We start from the raw sequence: 19,926 nt of genomic DNA, 5'->3' as shown, positions 1-19,926 counted from the left end.
TGGACAGCCATGGCCCGCCCTTTACCTTTAAAGCCGAAAAGGAAAGTGATACCCGAAAAATCCGACATCGAGATCCATGTCTAGTCAATCTTACATCTCAAGACGCATTGGATCATGTCTAGATTCTCCTGCGTAAGCAATCCTGTAAAGGTTGAGCACAGAACTTCCCACTAGTTGGCTTCTCTGTATCTGCGCATGCAGGTGATCATAGTTCACACGAAGAAACATGCTCGACAACTTACATTTCAACTCGCAACTGTTCCTGACAGGACCCTACAATGACTGCTGAGGCCACTGCTCCTCCATTTGAACGGTCCATTTGCAGCATAGGACACGATCTCTTGAGCTTCTCAAGACCAACAAGTCCTTCGGCCATGATGTTTGGTTTGGTATCATCATGGCTTCCGCATGCAGAAGAAACCATGTGGTGTCTTGTCCCACTGTCTGTTCTTGAATGCTATTTAGCGGCCAGACTCATCTGCTATGCTTTATGCAAGATGAGGAACACTTCCTGCTTTGCTCCACTTCCTCAAACTTTTTATCTGCTGCAGTAGTACTGAGCCAAGCATCAATGTCATCATATCACCACCCAAATAAACCTTATATTTGCAGAAGTGATAGTTTACGTGATCAATCAGTCACCCAAGGAATGCAGAATAGCCATGACCTGGAGATGCATCAGGTAATTGTGATGATGGCGACCACACATTTCTGCAATGCACATGAGTGCCATGTTACTATTGCTCCTAGTTTCGTAACCAGGTACTGAGGATGGTCCCACAAAGATCATAGCAATCCAACTTCTTATCTTTCCACAAAACGCCTTAGATTCTCGTGGACCCATCAAGATCATTGTTATTTACCAGGAAGGAAGTAAATGATGATTGCAAGTACAGGAGAGCATTTCCACATGGCCTGCCGCCTCCCCGTCATCCCTCTGGCAAGCATAAGTTGCTAAGCTGTTTTCATCTTCTGCAGTTTCATGCGTAAATGGCATTTACAGGTTTGCAGACATGCCGTCGATTTAGCTGCCTCCAATGGAATCAACCATCCATCTCCAGCCCTCGGTCTTCTCCCGGTGGCGAAGGATGTGAGGTTTGATCCAGACACATCCGACTCCGGATTCGTTGAACTTGACATCGAACAGCTGAGGAACACCACCAACAACACAACATGATGTCTGGGCACATATCAAGCAACAGCACATGAACCCATGTCCTCTCCTTCACGTACATCCTACAGTTCACATGCTTAGACTACGCAACAGGTAAGGAAGTGGGAGAAAGTCCTACAAGGATCACTCATCGGAAGCAGATCATGAGGCTTTCATTGATCACTCGCAGGTCATCGGGCTCCATGCAAGGAAGAAGCTCCTGACTGCTCGACATGTTCCGAGATGGATTTGAGAGGTACAGCAAGAACACATTTCATTAGTTATAGTCGATTCGAAAGGATATGAAGCATATGGAGAGGTAAGATAACCTACTAAAAATAGTCATCGGGCTACATAATTCCGGCCTTCCCAAACCATCTTTGAATGCACTGATGGTGTTCTTGTTTGTATTATTCTCATTCATGTTTAAGAAGCTGGGCTGTGGTTGCTTCCAGTGAGGTTGTAGGCTTCTTTGGATCAGGCCAGGAGCCTGTATGCCAGAAGAGGAGGAGGAGGAGGAGGAGAAGGCTACATGTGTGCTATTATTCATCTAAATTTAGGTATTTTTGAATTAGTGGGATAAGTTCGATAAGGTTAATATTTTAGTATGATACATGAAATATTTTAGTATGCATATCATTATATTTATATTTTAGTACCTTCCAGTTACTGCATCATCAAGGTATACACAGGGATAACCATATCATCCTCTGCGTGCTGCAGCTTCTGAAAACCTTATCCTGACTCACTGAGAGGCACAGTAACTTCACCCCCTCTTTGATTCACGCCTGCCTTGTTATCAGGTTAACTGTGTTGCCTCGAGAAGGAGATTCTGCTGCACGGTTCACGTGCACTGCAGTCCGTCATTACTCCTCCTTGCTCCAAGTCCCCAGCCTCCAAAAGCAGTGTCAATGAGAATGCTGCCGCTGCTGAGGGAGAGAGCTTTGGGAGCTGAGACTGGTCAGTGGTGTGCAACAACCCATGCAGCTAAAGGACAAGCCTGGAGGTCATGTACGCTGCTGAATCCTTTCTTTCCCACTTAACCTTCTTAATTTAGGGAAGCAGAAGTTAGTCGATTTAAGGAGATGAACAGAGTCGACAGAACAGAAGATGTACGTAGCTGGTTTGTCTACATCTGTACGAGCTATTCTTCCACTGGCACAAGGATGATGAGTCAAAGTAACGAGAACGAACACCATTTGAAGACAATTCAGCTGAGACAAGAAGAAATACTAATCGAGTGTTAATTTTAGTCGAATCAATACGGCGGAGGGTGTCCGCTGCCGTCCCATCCATGAGCATCGGCCGGCACCTGCACGTTGTTCAGTAGGTTTGGTGGCAGGCTGTGGAAGAGCAGATTGTTTGGGTCAGGCGGCAGCAGCTGCGGCGGCGGCGACTGGCCAATCAGATCCGGCGATCCAAGTGTGCCCTGCATTTGTAGACCCTCCTCTGCCGCGAGAGGGAGCCGCTCGTAGGCGGCGGTGCCGAATGAAGCCGCGATTATAATGACGGGACCCGATGCTATGAGTGGCCCGACCACGCTCCCTCCAACGACCTGGCCCTGCCCCCCCGCCAAGTAGATGGCTAGGCCCGTGGCAGCCGGCGGGGCGGGCGGTGGCAGGAAGGATCCGGAGAGGGAGAGGATCTCGAACCGGCCGTGGAGAGTGACGACGGCGCCGGGGGAGGCCGGTTGGTGGAGAGTGACGTTGGTGACAGTGCCGCTGCCGCTGAGGACGCAGACTCCTCGCTGCCTGCGGCACGCGAATGTGGCGACGCTCTCGCAGATGTCGTATCCGTCGGCGATCTCCATCACGTGGGATAGTAGCGCATTGGCGCTTTCTCGCGTGATGATGATCGGTGGCTTCGGTTTGTTCTTCGATCCTGGCGGGCGGCCACGTGGCTTGCGAATGATCTCCCGGCCCTCTGCACCACCGTTGCCGGGGGTTGCCAAAGGCGCCAGCTGCTTTCCGTCAGCGCTGTTCGAATTGTTGTTGCTGCTGCTGCTGTCATCGTTGTCACGTTTGTTGCCATGACGGAGGCTGCTCTGCTCTTCGTCCATCTTGGGCTGCTGCTGCTGCGGTTGGAAGGGTTGGAGTTGCGGCGGATGGTGGAGACGGTGGAAGTCACGACTGCGGAAGGGAGGGAGATGATAGCCATGCGTGGATGCTGTCATCGGATCCATTACCTGTGCAATAGCTCCCCTTCTGCACAAACCCAACACAACTTGGACGGGACGTAGGAATCGAAGCGGTGCAAAAGAAGAGCGCAGCAGGCCACGAAGAAGGAAAGGAAGGAAAAGTAAAAGATACGATAGAAGAATGAAGGCGATACGAGAGAGAGACAGAGAGAGGGAAAAAGAAGGAAAAGAAAGAAGCTAAGGCGGCCGTCTCTGTCAGTCGCCTCTTTTCTGATCGCTCTCACCTTCTAGCACGCAATCGGAGCGCTGCTACGTGGAGAGCGGGAGCGAAAACAAGCGGCTAATCCCCACTCACCCATCTCTTCCATCGGTGCTCATTCTCTTCCTGGCAAATTGGGTATATGTAGCTGCAATTGTTGCTACCGGAAGGGGTTCAGGAGGAAGACGAGGGACGCCTATCTTGTGGGCTCGTGATTCGTTTAGGGATCGAGTCAGCGTTTGGGTAGGTCAAAGCAAGGAAGAAGATGAATCCATGATAGGGCTCCGGTAGCACAACAACGATCGATCGTTCCCTTTTATTCCCCTCTCCCAACAACCCTACGGCCCTCTCTCTCTCTCTCTTTCGTTCTCTCTCTCTCCCTCACAACCATCTGCTGCTGCCTCCTGTTCAACCTGTTCGTCCGAGTGAGAAGGCTCCGTCTCTCCCTCTCTTGTTCTTATCGAGCCGAAGTCCTCCGACGTTTCATGGGAGGTTTAATCGGGGCAAGGACAGCAACGTCGACGTCAGATGAGATCAGAGATGCTGTCGTTGCTAGCTGCAGGCCAATCATTCAATGGCGCACCCACCCCTAACCCTCGAACTGCGTTTACGTTCCTACCCTTTCTGTTGCACGCGTGCTTCGCCCCGTCGTACTCTCTGCTAATCACCTGCCATGGGGGCCTTTTCGTCATTGTCGAGACAAACCAGGGGTAGGAGGACGCATGTGGTGCCCTTACCACGGTATGGCAATAAGCGGCAGAGGTGGTCGGGAGTTGTAGCTGTGGAGGAGCGGGGGCGAGGCCTGGAATCTTAGGAGGACCACCATTATTGGCGGTGGCGCCCACCACCCTTCCCCTGCCTCCCATCTCTTGGCGGCCATGACGTCTCAACCACAGCTCGGAAGCCGGAGACCGGCGTCGGTGCACGCGGAGCTTTGGTAGATGTGGTACCCGGAGCCTCCATCTCAGGTGGCAGATCCCGCACCCCGCTGCTGTTCTTTGCTCCCCCCGTCGGTCACGGTCGACGCGGTCGCCGAGGCCCGCTCGCGCCGCACGAATATTAAAGCCGGAAAAGAGAGATGGAGGAAGCAGTGTGGTAAAGCTCCACGTGAGTCATGTGGCCAGACATGGAGGAAGCAGTGAGCAAAGCGGTGGACGTGTTGATGTTGACGGAGACGGAGACGGAGAAGGATTACGACTTACCGTGTCAATTGCGTCCGAGAGAGGATATACAGGAAAGGCAGTGAGGAGAATCAACCATCCATTTTGAATGGAATCCTTTAATGCAGTGAGGATGCTGCATCAACGTCCATTGTCCCATAAACTAATGAAGCATGCGTTCGTGCATGCACCGAGCTGAACCCAGGTGGACCACCGGGAGGAAGCCGCCGACGCCATGTGAACGGCACCAACGACCGCCTCGAATCCGCTCTGCTTTTCGCACTCGACAAAGTCCACTTTGAGAGGCGGAGGCAGGCAGGCCGGCCATGAGAGCTGCACCTCAACCTCCATGAGAAGACCAGATCACGAAGCTCTTCTTCCGCAACCAGCTAGCGCTAGCTTAAACTATTGTATGCATCAGCGAGCATCGCGGGAGCTATTTTATTGCCAGCCATGGACAGAGAATCCATGTGAGTGATGGAGATGGCTTTGGACTCATCCTTCCACCTTCCCCTCCCTACCCTGCTGCTGCCTGTGTTGCAGCTCCTGCATCGACCACCGGCTTGCACCGGATGGGACCGGAGAGTCTCCATTAAAATAGCCTTATTAGCTCCACGACAAGAAAAAGATTCATGTAGTCAACCATATGACAACGGGAAGGAGAGTCTTCGAGGTCCAACCATACAATCTATTAACTCAATGTGATGTCTTGGGCCATCTTCCAATTTACATCTGGAATCTTTCAAAAGTATGATCAATGGCATACTTTACATAGTTTCATCACCCAAAACATCGATCTTTCTCCGAATTAACTCATAGATGGGCCGCCAAATTGTACGTTCTCTTAGAGAGAGAAAGAAAATAAGAAAGCATTGACCTTAAATAATCCGATCCAACTACATAAGACCTCATAACTAGGATTACCTAAGTCATACGATACTCGAGCCATACTCGTTTAAAATGATCTATACAACAAAAAATAAAACGAAGTGAATATACGGATATTCATCATTATTGTATATGAAAAAGGATAACACAAAAAAGAATATTGAAAGTAAATATACATGTCCAATGTTTCATTATCGTCGAACATGACATGTCCAATTTATCATTATTTTTTTCTTCACGTAATATCACACAATTAAAAATATTTTCTAAGTGAAAATATGAAATAAAAACATTGATAACAAACAAAATTAAAAATCGAACACACAAGAAACCAAGAACTGAAGATTGTAGTGGATAAGTATCGAACACATCATCAACAGTGTTCCAGGATATTCTCCGATGTTCTTTTTCCCGACATTATCGTTGAAGCTCCTTGTGTGCTGAGAAGTAATCATGCTCAGCCAACTTTCCATCTGAACCAGTTCAATGATAAATCGTAACAACGTGGATGGATCAAAGTCTTCTTCGTGGAGCCTAAATTTAAATTAATAGCTCATCATCTTTATATACAAGAAAAGATTCTAAACCACCAGAGGCGGGCACGGCTTTCGCCTCGGCGCCTGACGTGCCGCGAGGCCCGGCGGAGCAGCCGCTCTCGCTGAGCTATTCTTCGTCCGGACTCGCCCCGCCTTTCTTTCTTCCTTTCTTTCTTCTTCGTTTCTCTTGGCTTTTGATGCTCACCACATTCTTTTCCTGCATCCACCGCACTTTAACTTTCTTATTTATTGTCTGGCACATGCATGCATGCATGCCTGCCGCTGGAGAACAAGCAGTCATCCTTTCGCCTTTAGCTTCCTTTTCCCTACTGTAGCAGTCACACTGCAGCATTCTTTTGCAGTCTTTTCATCAAAGCAAGACAGCAGTGCCGCTCCTCCCCCGCTCTCTCTCTCTCTCTCTCTCTCTCTTGTTTCCAGACATGGGAGAGTGTAACTCACTGTGTACTCAGCAAGAGTTGGAAGGGGATCTTCTCGTGGTGGGGAGATGCCTTCCTGTCTTTATGCATGCGAGTGTTCTTTAGAGGTCACCGGTGAGAGGCGACACAATCCTCCAATCTATATATATCCAATGCCTTCGGGTCAACTCCTGACGAGAGGCGGAAGCTCTTTCATATCGGTCACCTTTGATTCCCTCGTCCCATGCTCAGGCTGACGGAATCACCCAGGGGAAATTTCTCGGGTGATGTGGCCTCAAGTACGCGTCCCACCGTGATTTGGTCCCTCAGGATCCACATCGTTCCTGAAACCTTTCATGGCTGGTTCAGTCTGCTTCCAGGCATCTTCCAACACCACGTTGACCACCCCATGCAGCCGACCGCTTCCATCCGCGTCCTCCGCCTCTGTCTTCCTTAGCATGCATGCCATTCCAAGTCCGCTCTTTCGTCTCTCTTGCTTAGTCATGGATCTAATTGAGCTGCAGCAGAAGACGCTGTTGAATCATATGCACATATCTAAAGAACTCTTCTCTTTATAATAATTCAAAAAAATAATTATAATCAAATTCCTTTTGACTCCACAGGTCGCGACTCCCAACACGAGCGAGGGTACGCTGGCCATGACCAGGACCAATTCCGTAATTCCTTGCATGAGCAGTGGCATTTTACCTCGCACGACTTTCAAAGCGAAATCATACAAGGGAGTAAAATAAGACCCTAAATAAAAACAATTCAAATAAAAAGCACTAATAATTTTATATTCCGATTCTACCCATCTCTTTCCTTAGAATAACCCATTCACCTCCACAATAAGAAATTAGTATTTGCCTTTCCTGCAGCAGCATATTTCGATTTTTGTAGCGTCCCGCATTTAAATAATCGAGTTATCTACTAATTTCCACTCTCTCTCTCTCTCTCTCTTTCTTTTTCTTACACTGTTCTTTCTGCTTCTTGTTGTTGGTGGTGTTGTCTGAATCAGTTGTTACTCCACTTCGATCAGGATCGAAGAAGGCGAGAGAAATTGGTGAAGAAGAGATATTTTCTAGAGTTGGTTTTCTTTTTTTGTTGGGTTTAATTATCGTTGCGGCGGAGCTGGTGGTGGTGAAGTCCGACGGCGAGGGGCTGGAGAAAACCCTAGCGGTCGGAACCCGGCGGGAGGAGGAGTTCCTTCCGGTTTGCGAGTGGGCGAGTTGAGGCGACTGGTTTGCGAGTGCTTTTAGGGTTTGTTGAGGTTCATCTATGCATGGAGGGCAGGGAAGGAGCCGTACCTTCTCCGGCGGCGGTCGAGGGGTCCGGAAGCTACCGGCCTCCGTCCTCGCCTCTGACGGCAGGGTTGGTGAGGGAGGAGAAGCCTGCTAGCGAGATCGGCGGGATGGCGCCAGCGGCGGTTGCTGCTTCTGCTTCACCGGCGGTGGTGGCGGCACCACCGGTGGCTGCGCCGGCGGGAGTGGTGGTCGGGCCGGCCGCGGCCGTGCCGGAGGCGGTGGCGGCGGCGGCGGTTGTCGGGTTGGTGGCGGCGGAGCCGATGAAGAAGAAGAGGGGGCGGCCGAGGAAGTACGGGCCGGACGGGAGCCTGCTGCGACCGCTGAACCCGATGCCGATCTCGGCGTCCGTGCCGGCCGGCGTCCAGTACACGTCGGCGGCCGCGGTGGGGGCGGCGATGAAACGGGGTAGAGGGCGGCCAGTGGGTTTGGTGAGCAAGACACTGCAGTACGGACTCGAGTCGGAGCCTTTAGGTATTCCTCATCCCTGTACTGCCTGTTCTTTTTCATCTGAAATCACGTTTGCTATTTCTCGAACACAAATCCAACGCCCACTGATGTTATTCCCTGTGATTATTTAGGATCTAGTTGACGTTTTCTTGTTTCCTTCTCTCTTTTTCGCGTGTGTTGACATATCTGTCTGCTGTTGCCGATTCGTGCGGGTCGTCCTTTGGTTCTCATGGAGGTCGGTTGATGATGAGCGAGTCTGTGGATCCCGGAATGGTCTCCCCTCTGTCTGTGTTCCTTTTCATCAGAGTTAATTTTTGGTGGTAGCTGTCAGCTTGTTCTTCAAGAACCAAGCCTTTGAGATCTGCCAGGGGACCACGCAACCTGATCTCTTTCTGCAGATCTGCTGTTGTACCTGGTAGGGAAAGCGAAGTTTTGTGGGGTTGGGTTGGGAAATTGGGAACCTCAACCTCAATGATCCCCCTTTTAACTAGGGCTTGTAGTTTTGTGGTCTCTGTCATGCTGGTTCTGAGAAACTGGAGAATAAGAACAGGTGTGGGGTTGCATCCTTCTCCAACTGGAAGACATTGTCTGGATAAGGGATGTGCTGGCAGCTGTAGACATCACATGCTGGATGCAGTCTGACTGCTATTTTTGTTAGCAGCAGAACCCCTTACTGTCCATCTTCATGGTAAACCTAGTGTCTTTGGCATGATTTCATGTGGTAAAATAATGTGACTGCTAGATCTATGTATTGCAGTCCCTTGTCTCATCTCTGCTAAATCCAAGGACTAATTAGCTACAGTTTTTGCTAGCTGAAATGTTCAACCATATATGGTGTCACTTTTTCCTCAATTTGCCTTGAGAGTACCCATTATTTTGAATCCCTTTTTTTTCTTTGCAAACTCGATTTAGGTTAGGCTGCAGAGGTTTACTATAAAATCTCTAGTTATCTGAATTATACATTGCAGGAGAGATGGTAGCTTGCTCTGCTGGTGCGAATTTCACACCTCATGTCATTAATGTTGCTGCTGGCGAGGTTTGCTTACTTACACCTAGCATAAAATTTTCGGTAGCTGTAATCCATTATTGTGAAAATTCTTTATCATACTGCATGTTATAATTAATTTTAGAGTTAAGTGTGTTGGGCTTTTTTGTAATATGCTAAGGCCGGTAGGCTTTGGAAATTGAGTGGTATGAGGTAGACTCAACTTGTAAACATCTTTGGTGAAAAATACTGAGAACTTCAATGATCAGAACTTTAAGGAAGCTCATTTGTTGTCTGGCTTCATCATAGATGCTGATAAAATCTGACTAAGAGGATAGAAATGTACAACATGGGTAAAATTTTCAGCTGAAATCTATGCAAGATCTTCCATGGAAACCGATTAGAAGCATGTGAAAGGCCCTCTTGGATACATTCTATCTTGCAGATCTTTTGTTGGACATCTGCTCGAAACCAACAAAAAGAATAAAAAATACACCTTATTTTTCGCCTTTTTATTCTTATGGATGTGGCCTGATGCTTTGTGGTTAAAAGTGGTCCCACATGATCGGAGCCAACAAATTGTAATTTAGATCTCTATATGCTGGTTACAGTTTCACTCATGGCTTTTACGAGGCCTCGAAAAAAGCTAAAGCCAAAGCAAGGGTGGGCCAGTGTTTGTCTCCGTGGTCCCACTGTGGGCTTGCTCTGGCTGCCATCCTTTACATTTGTTGTCGTTAATTTATCTTCTTGAAGTTGAGGCATTTGTTCTCTTGGTAAGATTTGTCTATAGAACATGGAACTGCAAAAGAGCTATTTGGCGCTAAAGACATTTAAAGAGCAACATCAATGTCTTTGATAAATGCTAACCCAATCAGAGAAAGAACAGAATAATATTTCTCTGGCATTATTGGTGAAAACAGAATGGGTATACTTCTTATAGTGAGAAATCATATCTAGATCCATTTATAATCAGCATTAAGATATGCACATGGTTTTAAATCAGATATGTACTTCTTTAACCATGTTTAATATGAAAAGAACATATCTATATCCTTTAATTTGGACTTCTAATGATTCTAAGGAATATACTGAATTTATATAGAAAAGTGTTGTTTTTGTACAGATCACAGAGCTATTTAATGAGCTAGATTCTCTGTTTTCTGGATCTCGTTACCTAAATTCCAAATCATATAAAATAAATTGAAAAGTTTTATATTGTGATTCTCTCAAATCAGTCCGAAAAAAATTCAAAATCAGGGATATCCTTTTACTTGAATATGAAGTCATAAATCCTTCTGTTGTACATTTCTGTATCTAATCCTTTAAATATTTCATAATCTACTTATAATTTACATTTGATAACGTTTGCAGGATGTTACTATGAAAATTATATCATTTTCACAACAAGGGCCTCGAGCTATTTGTATTTTATCTGCTAATGGTGTTATTTCTAATGTTACACTACGTCAACCTGATTCAAGTGGTGGTACTTTGACTTATGAGGTCCGTGTATCTCCTCTTATTGTAGGATGTTATATGATTTCCTAAGTTCCGCTTAATTGTTAAATACTAGAGAAATGGTCCAACAGTTCTCTCTCCTTGCCCATCTTCCTAGTTCTGATATACTAATAGCCAGTAGGACATGTGATATTGGAAGAAATGATTGTGATCACAATAACATAGATATTTAGGTTTGCTTAACGATGTAGCTGAATGAACTCTCTCATGTTTTGCCCCTCTAGAAATTGGTAAATGAACTCAAGGATGTATTTTATGTGAACATTGAGTCAAAAGTAGGAATTTAGTGTGATAGCTTGTCAACTTAGTGTTAAACCAGTATTCTGATGATAAATTAATTGATAATCTTAAGCAGCACATATTCATGCAAAACTCTGAGTGGTAAATGTTGAAGATAAAAGAAATTTAGATTACTGCTTGCTTGTAATTTATCAATATTGAACGTGGTTTTTTATCTGTTGGTTCATCGTGCTGTTTGTGACTTTGATATGATGCTACTCCTTGGTACCACTTCTTGACTCTTCCTGATTTTAGGAATATTTCAAAAGGTGGTAATTATGATAATTAATCTTTTAGGATTTTGTATTAAGTCCCTGTTTTTACTAATTTTGCCTTTAGCATCAGTCACCAGTTTCTTATGATCATGCCTGATGCCTGACTGATATCTGGTTGTAGATTATGCAATATATTACATGAAACTTTTTCCATTTTGGGATGTTCTCTATACCTCACCTAATACTGGTGAATGAATAGGCATTAATGAGGGGCATAATCTTGTTAACATGCTTGGTCTTGACCGCTAACTGTAGAAAAGTCTTGGCAGTAATATAGATCCTTAGAAGTTTGGATGCAATTTGAACTGATACATTATTTGAATATAGCAAATCTTAATTGCCTATGCAGCATGAGTGCATGCTTTCCGAAGATCTCGCATTAAATGCATTTAGATTAGGAAGAACTTTATATAATTATAATACTTTTCGCAGATAAGATTAACTGATATAATATTTTGCTGTTCTATAATTAATAGCATTAAATTAATTTACTTCACAGATAAATTTTGAGAAAATAAAACTGTGTTCAGCATGATATGTAAATTCATTATATAAGAAAGTGAACGTACATGCCTTTTTTCCTTCGCGCTTTGGAAGCATACTCAAAGAAGGGCAGTGAACCCTTGAGAAAGGAGTCTTACATCATCTAGTAAAGGAGACTCTTGTATGAGCATATGATCTGTCTTCCAGCAATGAATAAAATAGTTTGTTGTTGGAGCCAGCTTCAAAGATTAAAGTGCAAATGGCATAGAACATTTTATTTCTTAAGCCCAGCACCTCCCCAGATGAAAGTGACAGCTCACATCTGGTTGTACTGTTGCTATGCTATCATAATTAGCAGCAGATGCTGATCATGATGTCATGTTAAGAATTCATAGGGAAACAAGTTGTTGAATAAATTAGTTACAGATCAATAGTTAAGTTTGTCATACCAATTTTAGTAGTTTCACTAAAACAATTATATTGGACATATGAGATAGCTCACTATTTAACAATCCTGATTGCATATAAGGTTACTATTAACCTTTTCTTTTTCTGGAAATCAATTTAATAATCTAATGGTTTCAGTATTGTCTATCAATCATTATCGGTTGCTTACATGTAGGTACTTTGTCAAATAAGTGCATCATACCCTATTTATTAACATTGTAGTTCATATAATCTTTTGTCAATTTTGGTTGGTTATGATGATTACTATTACCGGATGGACGATATTGGTTTAACATTTTTTTCAAATCAATGCAAATATTTTGCCAGGACTCTTATGTTTTCCTGCTGTGTGGAGTTGCTATGAATGATAATAGCAACTCAATGATAATAGTTATGATGATTACTATTATCTTGGCTTTGTTATGCTAAATATGGTACATGCTAGGGCTTTTCCCAGAAGAGGTGCTTATTTGTTCATAATACACAATCATATATTATTTAAAAGTTATGTATAACATTGTTTGCATCAGGGTTGACAGTACATACTACATCAAATATCTTTGTTTTTTGGTATAAGTAGTACATTATGTTGTTCTTTTTTTATGTGTTCACTTGTATCTTTTTTGTATACTTCTATCTATGTTTTTGGTTTTCCTTTCCTAGTTTGGGTAAAGCTTATTATGTGCAACGGTGATGAATCTACTTGACATGAATGTGAAGTTAGACTTCTTTAATTGTCCAATATCTTTTTACTTAAAATTTTCTACAAGATTTTCTGAATTTGGTGCCGATTTTTTGTTTGAGGAAAAAGCCATACTTTTACTAGATATTGGTGATTAATCTGATTCTTTATTGGCACTTCTTGTAGTTTCTGGGTTTCATAACTGGGTGGATTTTAAAAAATTAATCTATTTTATATATGCAAGCTGAAGAAAAGTTTTGCACTAGCAAGCGTTGCCAAGCTATATAAGTGGCCAAATTTTGATTTGGGTTTTCTTGTTGTATATATACACATATATTTTTCATTTTGAGAGTTGATTCTGTTAGTTCAATATCTGATCCAATTGTAATAGCATCCTATTTTGCTTCTATACTATAACAACAACATTAAGCTATAATATCCCAACTCTGAGGTTGGCAACATGAGTCTTTTTCCACCGTTGAGCCATGTGAGATAGTATCCTAGCTAAATCAACAGCGGTCATATTATCTTTTATTGTTTTTAGTAGAGTTTTATCTCTAGTTATTTTGGCCGTATGAATTAATGATAAATCTTGGTTCTTGTGGTTCTCGACCTACTTCTTACATGATCCCAGATATTGCATTCTAAATATGAATCTTTTGGGATTTGTTATTAGATTAGGTCTTTTTGCTAAAGATTTTAGAACTCATCTGGGATTTTTTTTTTTAACAAAACGAAACCCCATCTTTAGATACATTGGGATTATTTTGGTCCTGTGGGTTTATACTTCTTGGTTCGTAACCTACCTAATTACATGATACTAGATGCTGTATTCCATCTGTGGGATACACTGGGATTTGTTATTAGATTAGGTATATCGCTAATGCTTTTAGCAGCAAAGAGGGTGGGTGCCAGTGCAAGTTGAGTTGTAGATGTGGGCAGATGTGTGTACCACATGACAATCTGCATAATGATATCTAGTCTGCTGTATTACAGGGCCGTTTTGAACTGCTCTCTTTATCTGGATCTTTTATGCCAACTGAAAATGGAGGAACAAGAAGCCGATCAGGTGGCCTGAGTGTTTCTTTGGCAAGTCCAGATGGCCGAGTTGTCGGTGGAGGAGTTGCTGGTCTTTTGGTTGCTGCTAGTCCTGTGCAGGTAATGGGCTTATGCCTGGAAGTTCTCATGATATAGAAGCCTTTCATTTGGATGCCCATATTATGATTCGTTGTTGCTGAAATTGTTTAATTGACCATTTGAATTAGCTTCCTTGACATTTAGTGTTCTTCTGTGCTGAAAACAAAAATAGTGCTTCTGAAAATCTACTTTTGTTTTTCAAACTCTTTTATAAAGCATGATCCATTTACACGACCTATGCCAGTTCCTAGTCTGGAATGAGCAATTCAGTGTAACATAAGAAACCTTACTAAAACCAAAAAAAAATTCAAATGCTTTTAATTAAACTAGAGATATCCATCTAGCTCAATGGTGAGAAAAGATCCTTGTGACAGATATGTCCCATAACTTCTTGCTGTTGTATAATGCACGATTCATTCCCACGTCTTCTTTTCCAAAAGCGGATGTTTGCATGTTTTCTTTTTCTATATTTTTTAAAACAGAACTTTACAAGTCAAATATCAGGATGATTTAAGTAGGTGAAAATTATGGTTATAAAAATTTTGTGTTCAAGCTCGTTCACAGTTCGCCATATTATTCTTTGTTAGGTTGTGGTGGGAAGTTTCTTGCCAAGCTTTCAGATGGAGCAGAAAATAAAGAAGCCAAGAATAGAAACTGGTTCAGCATCTACGCCGGCATCTGCTGCAATGCCACATTCAACCACGGATATGGAGGAAGCTTTTGGTGGCGGGCAAGGACTGAGCAGTTCAGTAACGGGGAAGCCAAATCCTTCCACTACATCCTCGTTCAAGGTGGAAAATTGGGCTCCTTCCCTACACCCCGTGCCTGGCTCTAGTAACTCCACCACGGATATCAACATAGGTTTGCCAGGAGGGTGAAGCCACACAACATTCTTTCCTCTCTGACCAGGGTGTCATTTTGTGAGGTATCTCTACTGATCAGATCTCTAGTTATCCACATTGTTAGAGCATCCTCCACGTGATTGCAAGCTTCAGCTTCTAACGTTTGTATTCTTAGCATGCATTTACTCTTGTTATGAATGGACTTAGATGGTTGGATACATGGGTTTGGTAGGGTTCGTAACTTTAGATTTTGCTGTCTAGCTGATGTGTTAACGCTGTAACACCTGCTTTACGGTCATCAATTGCTACTGTCAGTTAATTCTATTAGCAGAGTGGATGCTTGGTTTCGTAGCTCGTGCAGCAGATCTTGATAGACATGTTGATTGTGAGTTAGTAGATTAGTATTTCCGTGCTAGTATTATATTTAGCATGAATCCTGACGTGCTTGATAAGACTCCTCCATACACATACATAATTGTATTATATCTGTAGATTTTTATTATATCTAGGGATTTTTGTTTGGAATATTTGGATTTTCCTAGGCATGTACTCATGATAGGCTCCTCATTTGTCAACAACATAGTCAAAGATTCTAATCGCAGATTTGTCAACAGATTCTTCATTTGTTTCAATTTTAACAAGATATGACTTTGAAATCAAGTGCAAAAAAGATAATAATAATAATAACGGGAGAGGAGTCAGATAAAAAACAGTGGACTTCTATATTGGATCTTTCTGGCGGCGGTGGTTTGAACGAAGTCAACGATGGAAGCTTGCAGTGGTTTCAGCCGGAGAAGGTAAACGACGAGAACGAGGAAGAAAGCGGTGAGGCAAACGAAGACCATCCTTCGTCCAGCGCTACCGCTTCTCGGGCGCTCCCCGTCGCTTCCGCCTATATATATATATATATATATATATATATATATATATTCTCGAATGTGGTTTGCATGGAATAAAAGGTATTTTACTGAAAAACGAATATAATATTAATATTTTATCAAGGTTTTTTGTTTTGGATTAAAGTATCCTCATATTTCTACCTAAATGATTTGATCATATATATTATTAATTTTTTTTATTTTGATAATTAATTATTATAAAATTATTTAAAAAATAAAAATGATAGTATTCATCTTAAAATCACGAGGACATGATTTAATAATATTATTTTTTATTTTTAAAAAATTATTATAATTAATTATTATTATTTAAAATAACATATATGATCACGTTATTTTAGTAAAAGATTAGGTTATTTTCATTGAAGTTGAAAAAAAAAAGGACACCCCTAAGTTAAAAACAAAAATAGGGACGTCATTGGATTTAAAAAAATAATATTATAGACTTTTTTGAAGTCAAATACCTTCAAATAAAAAAAAAAAGAAAGAAGAGAAGTTCTTCAGCCTTTATCCTTTGCTAAAAAAAATTATTTTATATTTTCAATTAATGAATACAATCACAATAATTTTTATTTTTAGACAAAAAGATATACATGATTTATTTTGTCATCTTCATTGCTTATCTCGGTTGAGATTTTTTTTCCTTCTTTTTTTCCCTCAACGAATCTATAAAATTAGTTAAATGAAATGATATGATTCCTGGTATATATGTCCTGAGATCCATATCTAATTAAGGATTCCTCGTTTACCAACGAATAGGGTCTAGGATTTGCTCCTAATAGCGACGATGACACTCGATCATGGGGCGAGGATGATGTGTGGTAAAAACCTTAGATGTTGTTTATGTTCGTGCACATAATAATCGTAGTCGATCGAGGGAAATCAAATGGTTCCAAATGAAGAATACGTATCATTCAGAGAAGATCTTGACCCTTCATTGCTAGTTTGCCGAATTGCCAAGATATACTTCTTTTCCTTCTCAACGTATATTTCCTATCGCTCTAATCGTTGTGATTCTTCGTAGTTGCCAAGGAGTGAGATACTGAAAAAAGGTGAGGAGGAGAAAGAGAAAGAGACAAAGGATGGCGAACTCCTTCTAGTTATTCACTTGCATTGACTATGCGAGCATTGACGTTGTGGAGCAATGGGGGTAGTTCCTCCGCCTTGCCGAGCCTGATCTCCCCTTTACAAACCCTTCATCGGAGAATGCGTCCTCTCCATCCTCAACGCCTTCTTAACCCCTGAACACTCATGCTAAGGTATTCCATGTGCTTTCGAGGATAATCAATTTGGTTTGGATGGATAACTAATTGATAGTATCATTGCATGCAAGTCCTTACGATTTCGCCAACCGTGCCTGCGCGCAGTGCCCGCGTGCAGGTGGCTGCCACTACAGCAGCCCGTCGGCCGTTGGTCGAGAGCCTGCACGCAGATGGCAGCATTGCCATTTGCAACGGCAGTAACAGTTACTATCCTTTCTCGCTTTTGCGTCAACGATTTTAACGTCAAAGGTTTTTCCAAAACACAACACACGCAGTTCAAAATCAAATTTCACACGAACAATCTAGTTTTGATATCACCGTCGAGAAATCTTAGGGGCGACATCACATGCGCAGCGGAAGAATATAAAACAAAATTCTCAATTCTCAAAGATATGTTCGTCGTCGTGTAAAGATTAATGCGCAAAAATCTATAAAACAGAAAATCACGTATGAGATAGATTATATTACCTAAAGAGATCATACATCCCTGAATCCCTGCAGATCTCTAGGAGAGGGCGACGGAGGTCAAGCACCCTCATCTCTAACGATGATCCACACAACAGGACTGCAACGATGCTCTTCAACTTAACTCTAATCGATCATATCCTATTGGGTACTGGATCTCCATCCAACTACCCAAGCCTCTAAGATTAATAGATTTCTATCCAATAATCTCTCATGGGCTCTTATTGGATCTCATACATAGGATCCAATAATTCAAGAGTTTATTGGATATCCAATAAGATATAGGCTCTAGCGGATATCTCATATCTGAACCATTACTCATGACAATGCCTATCATATGTGGGTGACCCTTTCTGTTTAATATTGAGCTGGCGGTGAGTCATACTTGTCAGAACTCTTTCTGGCTCAATGAATTATTATCTCCATAATAATTTACTCGACTCATCGACTGCGGACGTACTAGGCCACTACGTCATAGTCCCCAGATGGAATCCAATTCATTGGACTAGTCTGTCCTCAGTTACCGTATACATATATTCCCTCATCTATATAATATCCCAGAGATCGTATACCAGGCATGGTGCTGTCAGACCCATACGATTTCTACTCGAGTCTCGCTCTAATCGGATTCTCCCGGAGAACTCTTTCTCTTTCAATCTGAATGACCATGGCCAGAGATTTGTCTGAGCAAGAACACATGAGATATTCCTCTCATGACATCGAGAGTGGATGATCCTCTATCGACACTCAATAGCCCCCGTAAGGTTGACTGCCACTCCCGATGACCGACTGTGTTATATTTGGGATATCCAAATCTATAAGTCCGGTATCAAAGAGTGGAGCACTCATATAGGACATCCTTGGTGTCTCAAGTCTAAGGACCAGATACACCACTAAGACTAAGGAATCACTGTCTGACAATAAGGCATCATCAACCATCCAACATTCCGTAAGCGGATTAATTAGTAAACTCATTCTCCAATAAACACTTGTATTGTATCCCTAATGTTCCCACACGAGCAACTATGATACTAACTGTATCGATCATATGGACGGGTATACAACACACCAGTTTGTTCGGTTATCTCGATGTCCCTCTCGAGTAACCTATGACCGAGATTATTTACGATTTGTGTTTAAAGGCGAATCAATCTTATTATCGTGATCTCATCACGATCTGATTCCCATTACACAGATTCAAGAACATCATAATATATATATATATATATATATATATACACACAATAATCAATATAAAATAATAAAATGTCAAAAATATAATAAGTAAAAAGACTACATGTCAAGTCATACGTATCATTACTTACGTGATTGACTTGGATGACACATATGACTAGCACCATTAACATGGAGAAAAGTTGGTTGTTGCCCCTCTGAATGAAAGTATTATGGATTGAGAGTAAGGCATCCTTGTTCAGTCATTTATTAAAAGGATTGGTATGTGAACGTTACTATGATATCAAATCCTTCATCTAATACCAAAATATTAAGAACAAAAATTATTAACGTCTTGGTCAGTTTGATGTGATCTGGACCTGTATGCGTAAGGTTATTTGAGGTATCTTTAAGGTGGAAGTGTCAAGCTCTTGATGTGCCACCTATACGAAGATCAATGTCAAGATAGGTTTTTCGATCTGGTCCTTCCGACGCCTTAGTTAGTAACCCCAGGTATGCAAGTGCAGACGCATATGGTCTAAAATGATAAAGCCATCATCGTTTTCTTTATCTATATTAAAGACAAGCTTTTATATTAGTCATAAGGATAAGAAGAAAACCTGTAATAATTTTTCTTATCAAAAGCTTATGATTATCTTTTATGATGAAAAAAAAACTTATGATTATATTTCTGATTATAAATGACAAAGAAAACTTTCTCTTTTTTCTTCTATAAATATCATATGACATCGATGTATTGGATAATTTATGATCAAAGAAAACTCTCTTTTTTCCTCTATAAATATCATATGACATCAATGTATTGGATAATTATTCGACAATGTATCTCCTATCATTAATCATAACATTACTTTTTTATTCCCTTCTATCCTCTATTTTCTCCTTTCGATGCTCAATCATGATTTCATATAATACAGAGGAAGTGTATTTCTGTACACGAGGAGATCGTTTGCGATAAGGATACCATCGTTACCATCATCCTGAGTGAAGAAAAGTCGAAGCCCGTAAGGATATCATTACTGTTATATCATGATAATGTTTTAAGACATCAAGTGTTATTTGTTTTGTTGCTAATATGAACTATGTCAGACACTAATATGGGAACAATTCCCTCTCCTCATTTGAGAGTTTTGATTTGGGTAGTCACTCACTTTTGCT

The 19,926-nt window shown here is 42.0% G+C and overlaps 2 protein-coding genes across 3 annotated transcripts; one reads left to right on the top strand and one right to left on the bottom strand.

The window, feature by feature from the left end:
- Nucleotides 1-843: 843 nt before the first annotated feature.
- Nucleotides 844-5,215, bottom strand: LOC135672220 (AT-hook motif nuclear-localized protein 22-like). 2 transcript variants are annotated; one of them, XM_065180685.1, is made up of 2 exons: nucleotides 3,575-5,215; nucleotides 844-3,357 (listed from the first exon to the last, which is right to left on the bottom strand). In XM_065180685.1, the coding sequence occupies exon 2, from the start codon at nucleotides 3,333-3,335 to the stop codon at nucleotides 2,412-2,414; it is 924 nt and encodes a 307-aa protein (XP_065036757.1). In that variant the 5' UTR covers nucleotides 3,336-3,357; nucleotides 3,575-5,215; the 3' UTR covers nucleotides 844-2,411. The 2 variants fall into 2 exon arrangements, with proteins under 2 accessions (XP_065036757.1, XP_065036750.1); XM_065180678.1 differs by having other exon boundaries at nucleotides 846-4,217; nucleotides 4,287-4,664.
- Nucleotides 5,216-7,499: 2,284 nt separating this feature from the next.
- On the top strand, nucleotides 7,500-15,296 carry LOC135672209 (AT-hook motif nuclear-localized protein 1-like). The gene is made up of 5 exons (XM_065180668.1): nucleotides 7,500-8,324; nucleotides 9,269-9,336; nucleotides 10,657-10,788; nucleotides 13,966-14,127; nucleotides 14,694-15,296. The coding sequence occupies exons 1-5, from the start codon at nucleotides 7,832-7,834 to the stop codon at nucleotides 14,982-14,984; spliced, it is 1,146 nt and encodes a 381-aa protein (XP_065036740.1). The 5' UTR covers nucleotides 7,500-7,831; the 3' UTR covers nucleotides 14,985-15,296.
- Nucleotides 15,297-19,926: the final 4,630 nt, after the last annotated feature.

The sequence above is a fragment of the Musa acuminata genome, chromosome BXJ1-1 (genome assembly GCF_036884655.1).
Source record: "Musa acuminata AAA Group cultivar baxijiao chromosome BXJ1-1, Cavendish_Baxijiao_AAA, whole genome shotgun sequence".
NCBI lineage: Eukaryota > Viridiplantae > Streptophyta > Magnoliopsida > Zingiberales > Musaceae > Musa > Musa acuminata.
This window is presented reverse-complemented; position numbering and strand designations above follow the sequence as displayed.